The sequence below is a fragment of the Adiantum capillus-veneris genome, chromosome 22 (assembly GCF_014529385.1).
Source record: "Adiantum capillus-veneris isolate H3 chromosome 22, ASM1452938v2, whole genome shotgun sequence".
Taxonomy (NCBI): domain Eukaryota; kingdom Viridiplantae; phylum Streptophyta; class Polypodiopsida; order Polypodiales; family Pteridaceae; genus Adiantum; species Adiantum capillus-veneris.
Genome location: NC_140952.1, coordinates 26309194 through 26328144, shown reverse-complemented (window position 1 = coordinate 26328144; position 18951 = coordinate 26309194). Strand labels below are relative to the sequence as shown.

The 18951-nt window shown below is 46.6% G+C and overlaps 1 protein-coding gene across 4 annotated transcripts in view; it reads left to right on the top strand.

Annotated features, from left to right (window-relative positions):
• The first annotated feature begins 814 nt into the window (after window positions 1-814).
• LOC147429061 (uncharacterized) overlaps window positions 815-18951 on the top strand; it is a 304137-nt gene continuing 286000 nt past the window's right edge. For all 4 annotated transcript variants that reach the window (XR_015185807.1, XM_086495273.1, XM_086495272.1 and 1 more), the window contains exons 1-2: window positions 815-1124; window positions 1334-1583. Coding sequence is in view for 3 of the 4 variants with exons in the window: in XM_086495273.1 (XP_086351399.1) it covers window positions 970-1124; window positions 1334-1583 (405 nt within the window). In the remaining variant the exon portion in view is untranslated. The remainder of the gene's footprint in view (window positions 1125-1333; window positions 1584-18951) is intronic.

Sequence of the window (18951 nt, the reverse complement as noted above, 5' to 3'; positions counted from 1 at the left end):
CTACAGTGGCTTAGGAAGGGCAATTCTCCGCTGCCCGTGCATGTTCGAATCCCATGTTCCTTTTTTAAGGGTTAGTGTGAAGGGGTATGGGGTGGGGCACAATGCGCTTAGTTCCAAGCACTTGGAGGAATCTTCGAATAAATGAAGAAAACTAGGTGCAAGCCAATTAGGCCCTATAGGAGGGCCTAATTGCTTTTATTATTTTCTAAGATGGAATCTTTTAAAGATGCCTATTGGAGGGTGCAAGGAGGGAGGGAGGGTGAGGGAAAGGGGCATCGTTTGATTTATAGATAGACAAGTTTATAATTATAAGGCAAGCTCGAAGGAGGAGGCGAGGAGGAAGAGTGAGTAGACGCATGCATGTGAGGAGGGAGAGTGAGGAGGCGAGGAGGGAGGTGTAGGCACACACATAGGCATGCAGGAAGAGGTCACAATACTTATTCAGTATGGGTGACAACTCCAGCAAGCACCGGCGCTCATCTGAGTGGTTAGATTAGTATGAGGGGCGTTAGTGTCCGTAGGGGAGAGTTTGAAACTTGAAAACACATTTTAATATAGGATTGTAAAGCCATCGATACTCCTTCCTTCTAGAATCTGTGTGGAATCTCCTCGTTAATGAATATATATATACAAATGTATTTACATAGAAGGGTCATGTGGAATCTCCTGGATATATACATATACATATTATATTATATTATATAATATATAGAAGGGCGGTCTAGATTTGTAAAATAGTTTTGATGACTAGGCACAAATGCGTTGCAATACCAAGATCCCGGACTAGTATGAAAGAAAAGTTTCGTATGAATAACGATGATGGCGATCAGGGTGGCGAGCGTGCAAGCAGAGAAGACAATGAGAGAAGCGGTCTCTTGGGGCAGAGATAGAGGGATGGTTTAGCAATTGTGGGGGGGTGTGTGTGTGTGTGAGAGAGAGAGAGAGAGAGAGAGAGAGAGAGTCAGTCTGATGGAGCAACATGGACAACACCCGGACACGGAAAGAAGAAGCAGCACAGATAACCCATCATCTGATCATCGGCAAAGCCGCCGTCTCTCACTCGTTAAAGCAAAGGAGATGGTCGGTGCTGCCATTGGTGCTGTTGCAAAAATTGCAGAGACCAGGTCTACGAAGTCTTCATACTTAAATACTCCCATGCTGGGATACATAGATGCCTACCTCCATGCATACATGCATGTGCACACATACACACATACACACTACATACGTATGTTGGTATAAAATGTGCACACGTACGGATGCACACCCCCTTCTGTGAGGCTCCTGACTTCTTGGTTTTTGGTGTGAATGTCACCCTTATATTTCTCTGCAGGAAGGAGGTTGATCCTGAAGATGAGCCTGGTTTTACCGAGCGGCATCCTCTTTGGGAGGATGAGTTGCCACCCATCTACCCACATGAGAATCATGTTCCTGATATTCTGGCTTTGGAGGATGCTGCCCCTCAAATTCCAATTGCACCAAAACTCCCATCACCAAAGGTGGAAGAACCACATTTGTCAGAATCTGCTTTGCGTGCACGTGACAGATGGAAGCTAGCTTATTCCACAATCAGGAGAAATCTGGTAATTGACTTGTGACATATATGAGGCATTATAATCTCTACTAAACATGTTATTTGTTCTTGAAGCTGCAAATTGAACAAAGTGGAATAAGGGGTAGCCTATTTACCGTCTACTTGATTGCATTACTTTGTTGGGACTTGTCTCCCTAGGCCATAACCTTTTGTCCATTCAATTGAACATGCGCTCTCATTTTCTCCTAGCTGGGAGAATAGAGGTGGCCAACCTTTTGACAACGATCTCGTAAATCACTTCTTGCTGGATCTCCTTGAACACTTTCCAAAGGATTAGAGTTCTTGAAGCAGTGGCTCCACGGTAGTGGATTGTAGACCTAGCCCATGCGGAAGCAATTAGAAGGAATTGAAGGCTATGCGCTGGTGGACACATGTTTGGTGCGAGTTTAGTGGGACCTAGGGGAGTGGCTTTGGAGGGACCCATAACCACTCCCTCCCCCTCCCACAGCCCCTTCTTTCCTTCAACCCCCAACCACTCTAAAATACCTTGCACGACTTGGTTGTCACCCTCTTTATGGAAAACAAAGGCAGGGGCACCTCTGTAGCAATGTTCTCCCAAGATTTCTCACATAAAAAGAACCTCCCAACACAAAAGCGTGTGATCTCTTGGGAACTTTAGTAGCAAATGCCCACCCTACAAAAGCACCTGCCTTTGGCATGGGTTTATAGCATAGGCCAACCAATGCACTTGAAGACACGAGCTTCCTCTTCCACAATTCAACAACCAAAAACCCACAAAATCCAACATATATCCCTCAATGTGCGTACATAGGCACACAACACCTGCCATATGTAGCTGCCCCAAAGCTGTCATAGAATCAACACTGTAGAAAATTGGCCATAACTTGTGCATCACAACTCTAAAAGGAATAGTTGAAAGATTGAGAGAAACTTCCTGCCATATGTAGTTGCTCCAAAGCTTTCATAAAATCAACACTGTAGAAAATTGGCCATAACTTGTGCATCACAATTCCAAAAGGAGCAGTTGAAAGATTAAGAGAAACTTCAGAAAATAAGGAACAAGATCTTTGGACATGCTTAAAATTTATTCCACCCACAACTATGATCAAGATTGGTGGCAACAATGAGCTGTCCAGAATGACTGCACGTAGAGGTGGGTGCACAAACGCAACAGGAGGAGGTGTCACAAACTGCTGACGTGTCAAAGCCCTGAAGAATGGAGCCAACTTGCAGATCCTCACCGAGGGGCCTAAACCCTAAGAAGAACAAGTAACAGAAGAAGAAGTCCTACCAACTCATGGGACCCTGTCCGATGGGGCCCTAGTGACATAAAGGAATCAAAATAAAGCAGAACCCACCCACACACACGCGCAGTTGATGATGTGGTAGCAGTACGGACGCTCCGAAAATCACGCTGACAATGCTGACGTGGCAGACATGTTGATGTGGTAGGCTGTACGAATTTTTGTTAATTACGCTGACAGCTTTTGGGCATTTCTTTTGGACCAGATGCTTTTGAGTTTGAAGGATTTTCATGTAAAACTGCTCTTGGGACCTAGGGCCTTTAAATATGAGGCCATGGGCTCATTCTCTGGCATGCTTCCTGGAGAAGGTGCAGAGTCTAGAGTACCAGCTTGTACTATGTTGATGCAATATAAAGAAATACCGAAAGGGGTGTCAAGGTTTAGCGCCAATACTCTCTGGGGTGGAATTCCGCCATTCCGTGTCGCGTGTCCTCTCTCTCTCTCTCTCTCTCAGTTTAGTTGTTATTGAAGTGCTAAAAGTCTGTTCTTTTCTATTGGCACGTGGTGCCCGTCTTGTGATAGTGGTATCAGAGCATCAGGTGTGCTTTTCTGAAAGCATACCGGTCCTATCAGAGAGCAGACAAAGCAAACCGGCGCACTTCCAAAGTTCATTGGAAATTTTAGCTTCGTGCTCCGACCCCGGACTTATTAGCCACTTCCACCCTTCATCGTGCATCAGGCGCGCTCCCGTTTTCACCGCTCATGTCTTACAAGGCATAAGCCATAAAGATCACTTGCAAGAGAAGGATCTAGATTTGTTTCGAGTCACTGTTTTTCTTGGAAGCAGTGCCATGGAGATGTTGATGTCTATAGCTACCAAGCCGCACACTCCAAGGACTTGGCAAGCTTTCAAGAAAATTTTGCCCGAAGTTATATTGTTTCTGACATCTTCCTTCGGATTCCAACTTCTGGCAGTGTGGGGTATCCTGCAATGCTTGCCATGGAAACCCTAGATGATTATAACTTGAAATTTCTCGACATCTCCCAGTAGATGTTGCTTCGGAGGTTCGGTGTGATTGCTATGTTTTGGGACTACCATCGCGGCCAGAGGAACACTATCTCTCCAAGAGCTGATGGACGATACTGTGGTCGGCTATGACCTTATGGAAAGAATCTAACCCTAATTTCTGGTGCAGGTTACAAGATGGAAAGTCAATCGATTTTTCGAGCTCGACTGATATTGAGATTGTCTGTGAGGGGAGCTGCGGGACTGGATATCATATAGGACTTTGATGTGGTCGCACTGGGAGGTGCCCGCCACTAGGACTTGCTCTTGGGTAAAGTGACTGAATAACAGCAAGGGTGTCACTTCTAAAACTCGCATCTAGTCGCAGCATGTCATAGAGGGACACTTGTTGGAAGGTGTTCTTCAAGACTGTCTGTGCTGTAAGATTTTTCTGTTCTACCACTGGTTTCTTGGGTACCTTGACCTTTCGTAGATAGGAAACCGCTTCCAAGAAAGCTTCATCAATATCAGAGAACAAAGATTTGGATTCTTTCATGGCACTAGGAGATAGCTTGTTAACAGATGAAGGCAGGGTATCCACTGGTGTGAGAATGTGTGAGGGAGTTGAATGTGTTGGAATACTAAGACCGAGAGCGGCTCTCTAGGCCCGGGTGAGGACGCCCGCTGGCTCCTCTACCAACTGCAACTTCTCTCGAGTGGTAACCACATGGGCAGAAGGGGGTGGTTGAGGAGTGGTGCTAACTGTTATCAAATTGAGCTTGGGAAAGGTAAACTCATTTTGGCTTTGACTTGGGTTTGCAGCCGTGGATGCACGAAGTTTAGGGCAATCTTTACTATAGTGATCCTTCATTTCAGGGCAATGACGGCAGGGAGGGGACCCTTCGGGCAGAGGGCATTTGCTTTGGTAATGACCATATTCACTGCATTGGTAGCACAAAATGGGCCGATTCAATGGGCGAGTCGAAGGGCGAGGTGGTCCTTGCTCCTGGTGCATGGAGTTGGAGGTGGAAGCATAGAAGCTTTAACATGATGAGGGAGCATGGGTATGATAAAAGCTCTGAGAGGGAAAAGTACTTTGCATACCTTGCGTAGGAGGGGCTGTCAATAAAGGTGGCATATGGTGTGGATGGCCATAGGGAGAAACCATGTTGGATGCAGGTGCTGGCCCTTGTTGAAGAGTAGGACCAAGACTTTGCTGTATTTGTCGCAATCCCTTCAGGTAGTAGCAGTCCTTGTCCTCATGTCTAGATTTCTCACAAAAGTGGCATAAACCCGAAGGGGGCATTCCTGTGGAGGGTGCCGTGGAGAGCGGTATGAGCTACACCAAACCATAGCCTTAGTCTCCTGTTGAGACTTGAGCTCTTCTAGCTCGCGCTTGATCTGTTCCAATGCCTCGTGATGTGGAGGCTTCTCTTGTCTAAGAGAGAAGGACCTCTCCTCTTGAAGAGCTCGCTGTAACTTTAGGGCTTCCAGTTCCCTGCGTAAATAAGTTAAAGGATCAGAAGGACTTTCCAAGAAGTTAAAGGATCAGAACTTCACCAACTCTACTTGAGGAGAGTCGGTGAACAGCTTTCTAGCTCCCTCTATCCTAGTAGCAGCCGTGACAAACTCCTCCAGAGTGGCGTAAGGTCGGAGACTCTCTCGGAATTTTTGATGAGAAGTTTTGGGAAGAGCCTTCTCCACCCACTTCTTAACCATGAATTCCCCTGGCTGTGAGGAAGCTTGGCAACCAAAGGCTTGGTTTTAGTCATTAGTTCTGCAAAAGTCTCCTTTGACTGGAGCACCATATTGGCCAACTCATCTAAAACCTTTTCTTGGTAGTCACCTGGCATGAATGCCGCACAGGACTGTTGTCGTAAAGCTGCCCAAGTTGCAAAATGGTTCTCTGCAAACTGACCGTACCATTTATTTGCTAAGCCATCTAAGGTAGATGGAAAGAGTACCAAATAAGCATCTTCCCTGTTAAGTCCACGACCTCTACAGAGAGAGACAAACCTCCTTGCATGGTCGTCTGCATCTTCTGAGGAGAGTCCCGTGAAGGTAGGAAACTTGATGTTTACCTTGGCCAACACATTGGTCAACACCTCCATGGCCTCTTGCTTAGGAGCCTGTTGCTCAATAGCTTGCTGTAACAAAATGGGGGAGAGCTTCACTGGGGAAGGTGACCTGGAAGATGTAGAACCTGATGTAGGAATGGATGAGGCTGTATGTGGAGGTATGGTTGATGAGGTTGGTGGACTTCTACGAGGTACCAAGGGTTGACGCCTTCTGTTGTAGTACTTCAGAGGACTTAGGAGTGCGCTTTGACGCTCAAATGGCCGCCTTGTATGTGTCATGCAGTGACCACCAGCCCAACCAAATTTTGGGCAAGAAGACCCTTAACTGGCTGAACATAGGTCTAGACTCTACTAGACCAGGTCGAGTGACTAGACCACCTGGCTGGACCAGGGATGAGGAGGGGACTAGACCAGGGACGAGGAAGGACTAGACCAGGGATGAGGAAGGCCTAGACCAGGACGAGAGCTGGTTGGACCAGGGCGAGAGAGGACCAGACCAGTTGGACAAAGGCGAGAGGAGACCAGACCAGCAGACTCAACAGAGAGTGAGATTTCAGTTGAGGTCCCACCGTGATCGCCAAAATGAGAGCATCTGTAGCGTAGATAGTGTCGTTCTCTCTACAGTGGGTGCTCCTCAGTGCAATGTGCGTGACAATCTCACTCAAAACAGACTGAAAACAAAGGAACAATAGACAACAACTAAGCTCACAGAGAGACAACAGTAGCAGACCACAACATATGGCTCGACTATCTCAAAGAACTGATACTGACTTAGGTGTGGCAGCACACTCAGCTCCAGCCCAGGACTCACAGGTACAATGGGGTGTCGAGGCTCAGATGTGCAGGGATGGTGAAGCAGTGCTATGTGTATAGACTCGCTACTCCTAACGACGACGCTGGACCATAGAGCTAGAAGATGATTCGATGACCCAACAACTACTACTCATATGTACCACTATAAAGAGCCACCAACGGCTCATAAATGTCAGCCATCTAGATCTATCCCAAATTGAGTGGTGGTGACCTGGCCTCGATGCCCACGACCACCGTCCATATCCTACTGCCATGTCACTGTCCAGCCAAGAGAGTTCGTCTAGTGTGAACCAAACCAGACCAACTGTACTGTGTGTCCTGTGAAAGTGACTGTAGCCTGCTACACACAGCAATTCCCAGGCGTACCTGGATGCAATCACATGCACAGTTGCAATGCAGACATAGACTTCCTCGCGGAAAAGCATCTGCTTTCCCGAAAAGCAATCCCGCTTTCTCAATTTTCTCAGAAAGCATCTGTTTTTCCTCAAAGTTTCCTTTGGACCCATCTTCATTCAAGTGCTTGCTTTTCCTTGTGCACAATTCTAACACAGTTCGGAATTTCCTCTCGATTATGGATATCCCCTTTCCGATGCATCTGTCACTGACCTTGTGACGCATCAAGAATACCCATCACCTAGTCCTTTCCTACCGAACTTACGGTACAATCTCCTTCACGATCCTCTGTCACCCATTCTATGACGCATCAGAGATGTCAGTTCCCAGATGGTCAAATACGACTTCCCGATGCTCCCTGTCATCCATTTGATGTGACGCATCAGAAGTACCCGTTCATGGTGGCCTTACAGATATTCCCTTTCACAGTGCTCCCGTCATCACTCTGAATGACGCACTAGAAATATATGTACTTGGATATCTCCAATGAGAAAAACCCTCACACTTTAAATTCCAATAATTCATTTAGAATTATTTTTCTTGATGCTCCAAGCAAGAAAACCCTCTCACTTATAAATCCAATAATTCATTTAGAATTATTTTCCTGTCAAATAAAGCAAATTTAGCAATAGTCAATGCGAGGCATAAGGGATTTTGGCTTTGACAAAGAGATTTTTATGGACCACCTTTTTAGAGATAAAGTCTATGACTGACCAAAAGAACGCGATGATCAATTGTGTCTACCTCGACACAGAAACTCTAACCCTAAAGCTTGTCACATCCGACCTTATGCAACACACGCCATGGATTCAGATAGAGAATTTGACAAGGAACACAACTATGAGAGGGAATTGGAAGAGCAAGATTCTCAATACGAATCTGCTGATATAACAGAGGAGACTAATGGAGAGGTTGAAGAGTGTCAAGTTAGAACGAAGATCAAGGTGAGTAGCTGGACGAAGAAAAGTAGTATGAAGGTGATGAGCATTGAGCTTTAGACTTAATGTAGAGCACCTGTGGATGAAACAGAGAACCGTGATTTCGACTAGGTTACTGCAGATTTTAGGCGGCAACTAGAAGACCAAGCTTATACAAATCAACTTCTCAAATTTAGAAGAATCTCCTATATGTGAAACATTTACAGAATCAAGCGTTTACGGAAGTTTATGAACGGTTGCAAAACATCACCAATCCTAAACTAAACTCGGCAATGAAGATTAAAGCAAAGCCAAAAGCTATCAAGAATTCACACCCTTCCGTCTCAGTTGAGGACATTTGGAGGGAGGTAGAGCGCCAAGTGAGAAAACTTATGAAGAGTTTCGGACATTCAACAACACGTAAGAGACACAAGTCAAAGTCCACGTCTTTTTCCGGCTATTTGGGTATCCGACCGCACAGAGAAGGGGTCAAGAAGAGAACACCACGTGTTCTCTTTGAGGACAAGGGCTCTAGTCCTTGTTCTAGTGACAAAGAAGAGAGGGTGGCCACAAAAATGAAAGCATCGAAGAACTAAGTCTTGGAGAACCACAAGGTGCTAACAATTTGGAAGAAGAGAATGACTCAGATGGTAGATCTTCTACCTTTGGCTCTACCTTTGGAAGAAAATGGAGCCACATACTTTTGAAAACCTAATATGAGGATTTGGAGCCTCGCAAGGGCAAGAAAGAATTTAAGGATGGCGGTCAATGTGTCAAGTTTGATACTTTCTTTGGATTTAAGGATAGGAATAAATTACTATCTTTCATTCAACAGTTTGACACTGCTTCTCACGAGGAAACTTTATAGAGGCTTCTAAGGTCTAGTAAGCTTTGAATCCCACCTTAAGGGGAATGCAGAGACGTGGTGGTCAATCCTTTTATTGCATGGAAAGCCACTTCGCAATTGTGTGGGGTTTAAGAGATTCTTTTCATCTATGTGGTTTGACATTGCAGTACGTGTAATCACTTTCGAAGATGGACCGGACGGAAACACAGAGACAAACTTCACACTTTAACACTTCAAACAACTAAATATCTGAGAGAGACGACACGACTCGGCTTAGTTTTGAGCCAAGACGCGTTTGCCCCAAAGACTAGCGCCCCTTTTAGTATTTATTATTTGTTGCTTCAAGATGTTACAATTCCCGATGGGTCCAACTCTGTAGGCTTTGCATCTAGATTCCCCAAAGGCTGGAAGAGGTGCTTATAAAGAGTACAAGGGATGCCAAAAGCAGAGCCCAAAATATGTTTAACTTGTAAAGCATCAAGTCTAAAATCATCTGATCTAGAAAGCTAGCGCCCATAGGCTATCCGTACAATATTGCCATGTCACCATGATCAACGTAAATTGTTGAAATTCCGTACAACAGTGCCACGTTATCATGTCAGTCACAAATTGTGGAAATAGCCTACAGCCTACCATGTCATTAGTTTTTACGCAAGCTGTGTGTGTGAGTGTGCCTTGCTTTATTTTAGAGTTTTAGGCCCCTCGGCCGATTGCAGTAAGTTGGGTGGGAGTTAGGATTAAAATCTTAACCCCTTTATAACTTTGGGCCTTTCGACATTCTTTTGTTTCTCCTTCTTCTTCTAGGCCTCTCGGCTAGTTCGTGCAGAACTCAGTAAAGTTAGTCCCAGACACAAAGGTCACTTAAGATAATCTAGCATTATTGAGATGCAAAAACCACATAGAGAGAGTTGATCATGACACATAGGATTCCGGCTTTGACCAAGAGATCGAGATGGACCACCTTCCTAGGGAGAGTGTGTGGCGAGTTAAACGAACGCATTGGACCGATGTGTCTATGACCTCGATATAAAAACCCTAACCCTAAAACCCGTCACATACCGCCTTCTAAAATCAAAGCAATCGTCCTTGATTGCAAGATGGAAGAAAATGCTCACACTACTATCATTCATGCAAAACTCAAAGCGTCTGAAAATCTGTTTTGTGATCGGTATCTTAGCCAACGCCTAGGTCATTGGATCTTGCTTGGGTATCATCACACACCCAAAATCTTAGCCAAGGCCTATAAAAGGTCATTGGATCCTGCTTGTGGTGCTTGCACACACCCAAGATCATTCTTTATTAATCATAAATTTGTATAAAAGTATTCTTAGTTCGTTATCAATCTTTATTCATAGTTTCTTTCCTTCTATTCATGATTCTTGATTTGCCGTCGCTCCTTGATCACGAAAGTGCTTGTACTTTGAGTTGCAGATTAATATAAACAAAAATACCGAAAGGGGCGCCAGTCTTTGAGGCCAATATCTCTAGGCACGGAACTCTATAGCGCGGATAATGTGTCGTGCTCTCTACAATGGATGGTCCTCAGTGCAATGTGCGTGACAATCTCACTCAAGCAAACTGAACAGAAAGGAAACAATAGACATCAACAGAGCTCACAAAGACACAACAACAGACCAGAACATATGACTTGACTATCTCAAAGACTGATACAGACTCTGGCGTGGCCGCACACTCAGCTCCAGCCCAGGACTCGCAGGTACAATGGGGGTGTCGAGGCTCAGATGTGCAGGGATGGTGAAGATGTGCTCTGTGAATAGACTCACTCTAGACGACTACATACAAGCCAATGCAACTGGCCCAAAACGACTACTCATATGTACAACCATAAAGAGCCACCAACGGCTCATAAATGTCCAGTCTAAGTCTATCTCCAAACTGAGTGGTGGTGGTGACCTGGCCACGATGTCCACTAGACCACCGTCGGTACCTTGCCACGTGTCACTCCCCAGCCCAAAGGGTCCGTCCAGTGTGAACCAGACCAACTGTAACTAACTGTCCAGCTGTCTGTCTGTCCTGTGAAGTGACACGTAGCCCTGCTACAGGTTGCCCGCCACAAAACTGGTCACCGTCTCGCTGCAAAAAGTAACCATATGTACAATGAAAGGAGTAGCAAGTAGTGCGGTCCTGTCATCCAAGAGAAAGTGTCGTCGCCACTGTCGCACCGGAAGTATTGACGTCTGGGGGAGCCATCAAATTGATCGTGTAACGTTGCGGCTGCTGGACTATGTTCTGAACAAACTGGCTCCCTGTGGTTGGAGCAGCCACCTGCTCCACAGCGGATGGAAGCACTTGCCCTGAAGTGTACTCAGGACGCCTAGTGACACAACCATGGTGGTGTGCACCAGCAACACCGTCACAGCAAGGAACGCTCTGTGGTGTCTGACCTTGAGGCCCCGGTGAAGTATAGTATTGGACTTGGGGCTGCGTATACGATCCCAAGAATTGCTGAGAGGGACTTGCTGATGCTCCTCCATACCCTGCAGGTGTCTGGACCTGTGTCCCCGGTCGTGTGTACGATCCCAAGAACTGTTGAGTGAGACCTGCTGCTCCTGCATACCCAAACCCTGTAGGAGTCTGTACCTGAGTCTGGACCTGTGTCCCTGGCCCAGTCCATCCGTATCCCACAGGAACCTCTGCGGACCTATTACCATACAAAAGCGTCTCTTGAAATCCTGATAGCTGTGCTCTTAGGTCGTCAATAATCTTTGACTTAATCTTCAATGCTTGTTGTAATGCGAAAATCGTAGCATCTCTATCTGCGATTGCACTCTCGACGACTCTCAGAGATCCTTCCATAGCTGCATATGTGGCGGAGTGACGCTGGTGCGTGGCAGCTAGCTGCTCTGTACCTAGTTCTATGGTGGCAATAGCAGCCCGTGAGTCCTAAAGTAACTTCTCAGAAAGGTGAAACAAAGAAGTAGAGTCGAGCATCCCTGAAGATCCCTCAGATGCATGGGATGCTGGAGGACGTGTAAGTGGCACAACCGGCGAGCTAGGAGGTGGTACAACTGGTGTGGTAGGTACCTCTTTTATGGTTATTGTAGATGGAGAGTGAGATATGTTGACTGGAGTATGAGTGAAGATGGGAGAAGAAGGGAGAGGATCCTGTAAGGTCGCAGCGGCCACCCTGCTCTAAGGAGGGGCGGAAGTAGAGACTGGTGCTGATGCTGTAGACACTGGTGCTGCTGGCACAGTAGAACTAGGGGTAGAAGTAGATGGAGTGTGACTAGGAAGACGCGTCACCCTAGTTTGCTTGCTCTCTGAAACTGGCAAGGAGAGTAAAGACTGCACTGAATCCTTCGCCACTTTTGCCTTTATCTTCTTTCTCTTGGTAACTGTAGGGTCAGCCTGAATGCTTACAGATTTTCTTTTCCCTTTCGAGGGTTCTTGTGGATCTTCAATATTTATGACCCATGCCAAAAGAGGTGCTGCAAAACATTTGAAGCTTAACTGCACAGATTGCACTTGGGCCCGAAATCTTTTAGCCCTAGACTGCAATGAGGTGAAGAGAATCTGGTGGAATCCACAAGGTATGGTGTGGATTAAACAGTAGAGGCCGTCGCAATGGGAGAAGATAGTGGGAAGATCACTTTTTTCTTTATCTTCTTTGGCTTCTCTAGCGAGAAAGTAATACCTGAAGATTGCTAGAATCCGTTTGTTCCTTTCATAGTTTGGGTGATCCGAACTGAGCAGTTCTTGACATGCTTGAATTGTGGCATCCTTGGACAGCTTAGAAAAAGTGCGTGTAGCCGGCTTCACAGATGGAAAGCTAGTCATTCCCATGGCATGGCCAAGCCTCTCAGCTGTCAACTTGTGGCCCCTTACTTTGGGATAATCCTTTAACATTTGATGTATCATCTCCACAGGAACAGTGTTAGGTAGATTGGCATCAGCCAATGCTGTGAGACCTAGAGTGTGTAGCTGAGCATTGGAAAATACCTCGCTCAAAGATGGTCGAGGCTGTTGTAAATAAAAATCCAAAGAGAACGCGGTGCGATTTTTGGATGTTGCAGGCCTCTTGATTATATGACTCGTGATTGGCTGTTTCCCTTTCTTTTGAGCTGTTCTTGTATGGTCCTCTTGATCACTCGAAGCATCTGACTCGGAGTGTGCTTCTGACTCAGAGGGCGAGCCTGCTTTGTAGCTTTCATCACTGGGGTCGTTGGAAGTTATGTCATCCAAGCCGTGGCTACTGCTTGCTGACATCTCCTCACTCTCCGATTCCTCTGATTCTGCAGCCACATCTTTCTTCTTTCGCAACAATTCTTTTTTTTTTTGCTGCTACCACCTTCTGCTGTCTGTTTCTTGCTACCTCCTGCCATAGTGAGTACAGTTGATAGAATGTTCAAGTACGAGATCTCGACACTAGAAGAGCAGAAGATTCTATAGATGCGTTTTTGAGATTTTTGGTAGGTGCGTTTTGGAGATTTCTGATGGATAGGTGCGAAGGGCAGAGAGGGTAGGGCAGGAAGAGAGAGGGTAGGGGGCGAGGGAGAGAATAGGGCGAGGGGGCGGGTAGAGGGTAGGGGCGAGGGGGTGAGTATGGGAGAGGGTAGGGGGCGAGGGAGAGAGTAGGGCGAGGGGGTGATCAGAGGGTAGGGGCGAGGGGTGAGTATAGGCGAGGGGGTGGGTAGGGTAAGGCGAGTGGTGAGAGGGTAGGGGCGAGGGGGAGGGTAGGGTAGGGTGAGAGGTGAGAGGGTAGGGGCGAGGGGGTGGGTAGAGGGTATGGGCGAGGGAGAGAGTATGGGCGAGGGGCTGGGTAGAGGGTAGGGGCGAGGGCGAGGGTAGAGGGTAGGGGCGAGGGGTTTGTAGGGTAGGGGCGAGGGGGTGGGTAGAGGGTAGGGGTGAGGGTAGAGGGAGGTATGGAATCGGACGAGTTTGCAGATACACCGGGAAGAGAAGAACGCAGTGGGCAGATACACGGGAAAAGAAGAAAAGAAGGAAGAGAATGCAGTGGGTAGATACACGGGAAAAGAAGAAAGGAAGGAAGAGAAGCTGATGCTTGCAGAGTGGGATAATTTAATCTGTTGGTATTCAAGCTTAGAGAAAAGAAGGCGATTAGGGATTAAGGCTCGCCCAAGCAATTTTTACGCTTACTCGTAGCGAGTTTTGGAGCACAAAAGTAAAGAAGCTCTAATGGCCCATTCCTGGAGCTAGAATAAGAACTTTACTGCTAATGGGACCAAAGGTTTCAAAGACGGTCCTATAGTCTTATCTGACATAAACTCTGCCACATTCTTCACATAGACGCCTCACCCAACGATAGTGAGAGCATGAACTTCTTTGGAGGTTTGTTTCTCTGGCTCGTCGACAGTTTTTTGTATGCTTATGTATGGCGACAATTGATTTACTTGCTCTATGTTGGTGTTGTTTTTCATTGTCGGTCCTGGTTTCTTCTTGCTTGCGAGCGATGCACTCGAAAACGTTTGCTGCGCTGGTGTTGTTCTCCCGGTCCTGGTGCTTTGCTTTTTGTTCTGCTTGCAAGTGATGTACTCGTGATAGTGAATGCTTAGCCTCATCCAGTCCTTGATTACATATCGTTCACTTTCTCAATCGCCATCTGAGCAGAGTCCACTTGTTCCAACTGAACAGAGCCACGACCCTCCACAGAGCCACGACCCTTGGAGACTCCGACTATAAGCTTAACTGGAAAGACCTTAATACTTAACGGCAAATAACACTGAGGATAGAAACAATTCAAGGAGTGTTTGGACTGAAGAATTTCAATACAATACCCAATTACCAAGACTTTTACCAAGACTTAGTGGAGAAAAGATACCTTAGGAGGAAAATGCGGAAACTTCTACAGACATAGCAGAAATTGAGACAGTAGCAGAACACTCGTTCTGGTGGAAAGATAGTGGGGAGGTGAGAGATGGGATATAGAACCTACAGATGGCGGAATAGTTGCATAGTTGTAGACCGTTTACTCAGAGGAGTAATAGCACTTGATTATGGAGCCATTTACCAGAGGCAATGGAACACCGTTCAAAGTTACTAACTGGACTGCTCCTTGTGGCAAAATTTCATGTACCCTGAATGGCCCTTGCCAGGTTGGTACCAGCTTCTTGGCTTTCTTTAGATACTTAGCTTGATAGAGTAGCACCAGGGAGCCTTGCGTTATTTTCGGCCTTCGGAGATGGCGATCATGCCACGCTTTGCGACGAATCTGCCCGGCTTGGAGAGCATGTGAAGCTAACCTCCTGCTTTCTTCTAACATTGAGAGACGAGAGAAGTTTGCTGAAGTAATCCCAGCTGTGACACGAACACTTCCCACTCTTGCTGAACTTGAGTTGAACTCATATGGTACAATTGCTTCTAAGCCAAAAGCTAGCTGGAATGGGGTGTAGTTAGTGGTTGCCTTGAAGGAGGTGCGATAAGCCCAAACTGTGCCGAGGATAGCCTGAGCCCAAGATGTTGGATGCAGATGACAAGCTTTTTTGAGAAGCGCGATTAGCACTTTGTTAGTGCTTTCAACCTGCCCATTTGCTCGAGGATAGTAAGAGCAAGATTTGCGATGAAAAATCTTGTAATTCGTGAGGAGAGTGGAGATCAAGTCATTGACAAAATGACTACCTCGATCACTGGTGACGTCCAGAGAACACCCAAACCTGCAAAAAATATTTTCATACAAAAATTTTGCGACAGTGGCGGCTGTACAATCGATGGTAGCCACCACTTCGGCCCATTTTGTTGCATACTCTGTTGCTACCAAGAGATACTTACGATTGCCTGGTTGAGCAGATGGAGTAACTGGACCAACAAAGTCTAAGCCCCATCTCTCAAAGGGCAACCACGCCATAGATACATGCAGAGGGCGATTTGATTGCTTGCTAGGCTTGGGCGCACATCGCTGGCAGACATCACACATCTTGACATGAGCAATAGAATCTCGAAATATATAGGGCCACCATAAGCCTGTCTATAAGATTTTTTGCGCTGTGATGTGACCAGGGTAGTGGCCACCTGTAGGACCACTGTGTGCATCCTCCAGAATGTGGTCTACTTCATGAGGGGAGACACACCTGCGCAGCACACCATCTGGCCCAGATTTGTAGAGTTGTCCGCCAATCAAAGAGAACGGTCTAGACTTCAGCAAGAGTCTTCTTTTTTGCAAGGGAGAAGCATTCTTAGGATATAGGCCAGTAGAGAGTAGATGTAACACATCTCCATACCATTCTGGGGTTGTGTCCACTTTAAAAAGATGACTATCAGGAAAATCATCATCAACCCCAGTATTGGGCTCACCTGTGTGTATGCGAGAGAGATGGTCGGCCATGACGTGCCGCTTGCTTGGACTAAGCACTACTTCAAAGTCGAACTCCTGGAATATGAGTAGCCATCTCCACACTCTTCCTGCAACTTGGGGTTTATTCAGAAGATAGCGGAGCGCATGATGATCTGTGATGATAGTGAAGTGGACCCCTAACAAGTAATGACGAAACTTTTGTAAAGAATACACCATAGCCAAACCTTCCCTTTTGGTGGTGCTGTAGTTGCGCTCTGCTTTGGTGAGCAAGCGACTTGCATAGCGAACAGGGCGATCCAGGTTGTACTCTTTACTAGGCTGAGTTAGCACAGCCCCCACAGTCAGTTGACTGGCATGAGTATGCACATGAAAAGGAAGAGACCAATGTGGAGCCACTAAAATAGGTGCTTCAGTGAGGCACTTTTTGAGGTATTCAAATGCTTCAGCCTCAGGTTTTGACCATTTAAAGGGTACTGTAGCACTAGTAAGTCGGGTCAATGGTTGAGCCACCTGTGCATACATCCGTATGAACCTACGATGATATCCCGTGTGGCCTACAAAGCTCTGAACACCTTTTGGATTGATAGGAGGTGGTAACTTCAAGATTGCCACGATCTTCTCTGGGTCTGGTGCTAAACCTTTGGCAGACACCACATGACCTAGAAGTGTGCCCTCAGTGACCAAAAAGTGACATTTGTTAGGATTGAGTTTTAGCCGTGCCTCTCTGCACCTGGAGAAGACAGCAGAGAGCTGAGCGAGGTGTTCCTCTAGATTTTCCATTGGGGTTGAACATTGAGCATCTGAGAAGGTCGAAAAATTGTCCATGAAGATGCGAAGATGATCCGTAAGCAGCAGACAAAAGATGAGATATACCGCTCGATTGAAAGAAGGTGGAGCGTTTTTCAACCCAAAAGACATTCTAGTGTAGATAAAAATACCCAAGGGAGTCACAAAAACCGTTTTCAGCTGTTCACCTGGATGGATGCCCAACTGATAGTATCCACTAAACCCATCCATGAAACTGTACAAAACATGGCCTGCTACATCTTCGAGCACACGCTCAGTGAAAGGTGTGGGAAAACCATCTGGAATAGCTACCTTATTTAGTGCACGGTAATCTACACACCCGAATTTTATTGAACTGCTTCTTAGGCGCTATCACCATGGGTGATAACCACTCAGAGTGCTCCACAGGTACAATGATCCTTGCCTCTTGCATTTTTTCGAGCTCTGACTTGACAGCCTCTGTATACTTCGGGTTGAGCTTATAAGCTCGGCCTCTGACAGGCTTAGCCCCTTCAATTAGAGGGATTGTGTGGAGACCCAATTTTGGCGGGATCCCTTCCAAATCCTTGTAGGACCAAGCAAAAACATCCTTAAACAAGTGAATAAAAGAAACTACCTGGTCAAGTAATGCAGGATGCTCCCATAACCAAGCTGCTAAGAGGACATGCTGAGGGTTGTCAGGGTCGCCCAGGTTGACTTTTTTGACAGGGTCAGGAGGTGTAACTGTGGAGGGTACATCAGAAGTTGAAAAATGGGCTGCCTCTTGGAGCTTCGAGACATCATGTGCTGGCGTTTGATTGATTGGAAACTCCGCATACTCTTCTTGTAACCATCCTGGTGGAAGCTCATCGAAGGGTAAATCTTCAGACACAGACATAACAGAGTGCTTTTGAGTGGGCGGGGCATCCGACCTGGGAGATGTTAGAGGAAGGGGGGAATCATTGGCGAGTTCAGGCAGAGGAGATTTTTTTCCCCTTCGGTGATGTGTGATAGGTTCCCTGAGGCCGAGGGCTTCCATAGGAGGATCATCTGAATCCTGAGAATTTGGGGCTGACCCATGTACTTCTTGGACTGGTCCACTGTCTGCTGTAGGACTACTTCTAGTGTAGGACTTCTGACATCTGTGTCCGCTTGAGGAGTTGGAAGAGATAGTGTTACCGGTACATGTGAGTTTTGAATAGAGACCACATAGCATGGCATCGAGGCAGTAGCTTCCAACCACTGCAGCAGGTCTTCATCAGACCTGTCAGGTGGGATGGGCTGCTCAGGGTCGGATTGGACTGTATTGACAGTGAGCTATGATGAACCACTGGATCCATACCTCCTTCGAGCCGAATTGGTTGCATGGGGGAGCCAGGAGTATGTATCCACATGGCGTCGTTGCCCTAATCATGAAGTGCCTTAGTATGCCTCAACCATGGTCGACCAATCAGCAAAGGAAATCCTCCCTCTACCTGAGGAAGACTGACCACCACAAAACCCAAGCTAAATGTGAAGTCTTGTATCATCAGAGGCACCTTCTCTACTATGCCCACAGGGTAGACTGTCCTCTAGTCTGCCAAAGAGGTGCTGTCAGTAGAGGTGGCAACGGGTTTTGATGGCCATAGGGTGAGACCATGTTCGATGCAGGTGCTAGCCCTTGTTGGAGAGAAGGACCTAGACTTTGTTGTATTTGCCGCAACCCCTTGATATAGTAGCAATCCTTGTCTTCGTGCCCAGATTTTTCGCAGAAGTAGCAATAAGTCCGAAGGGGACAGTCCTGTGGAGGATGCCCTGGAGAGCGACACGAGCTGCACCATACCATAGCCTTAGTCTGTTGTTGAGACCGTAGCTCTTCTAGCTCTCTCTTGATTTGATCCAAAGCCTCGAGATGTGGGGGTTTCTCCTGGCGAAGAGAGATATTTTTCTCCTCTTGAAGAGCGCGTTGTAGTTTTAGGGCTTCAAGTTCTCTACGTAAAGAAGTCAATGGATCAACAGGACTTTCCGGAAACACAGAGAAGGTCTCTATGTGAGGGGAGTTGTTGAACAGCTTCCTAGCCCCC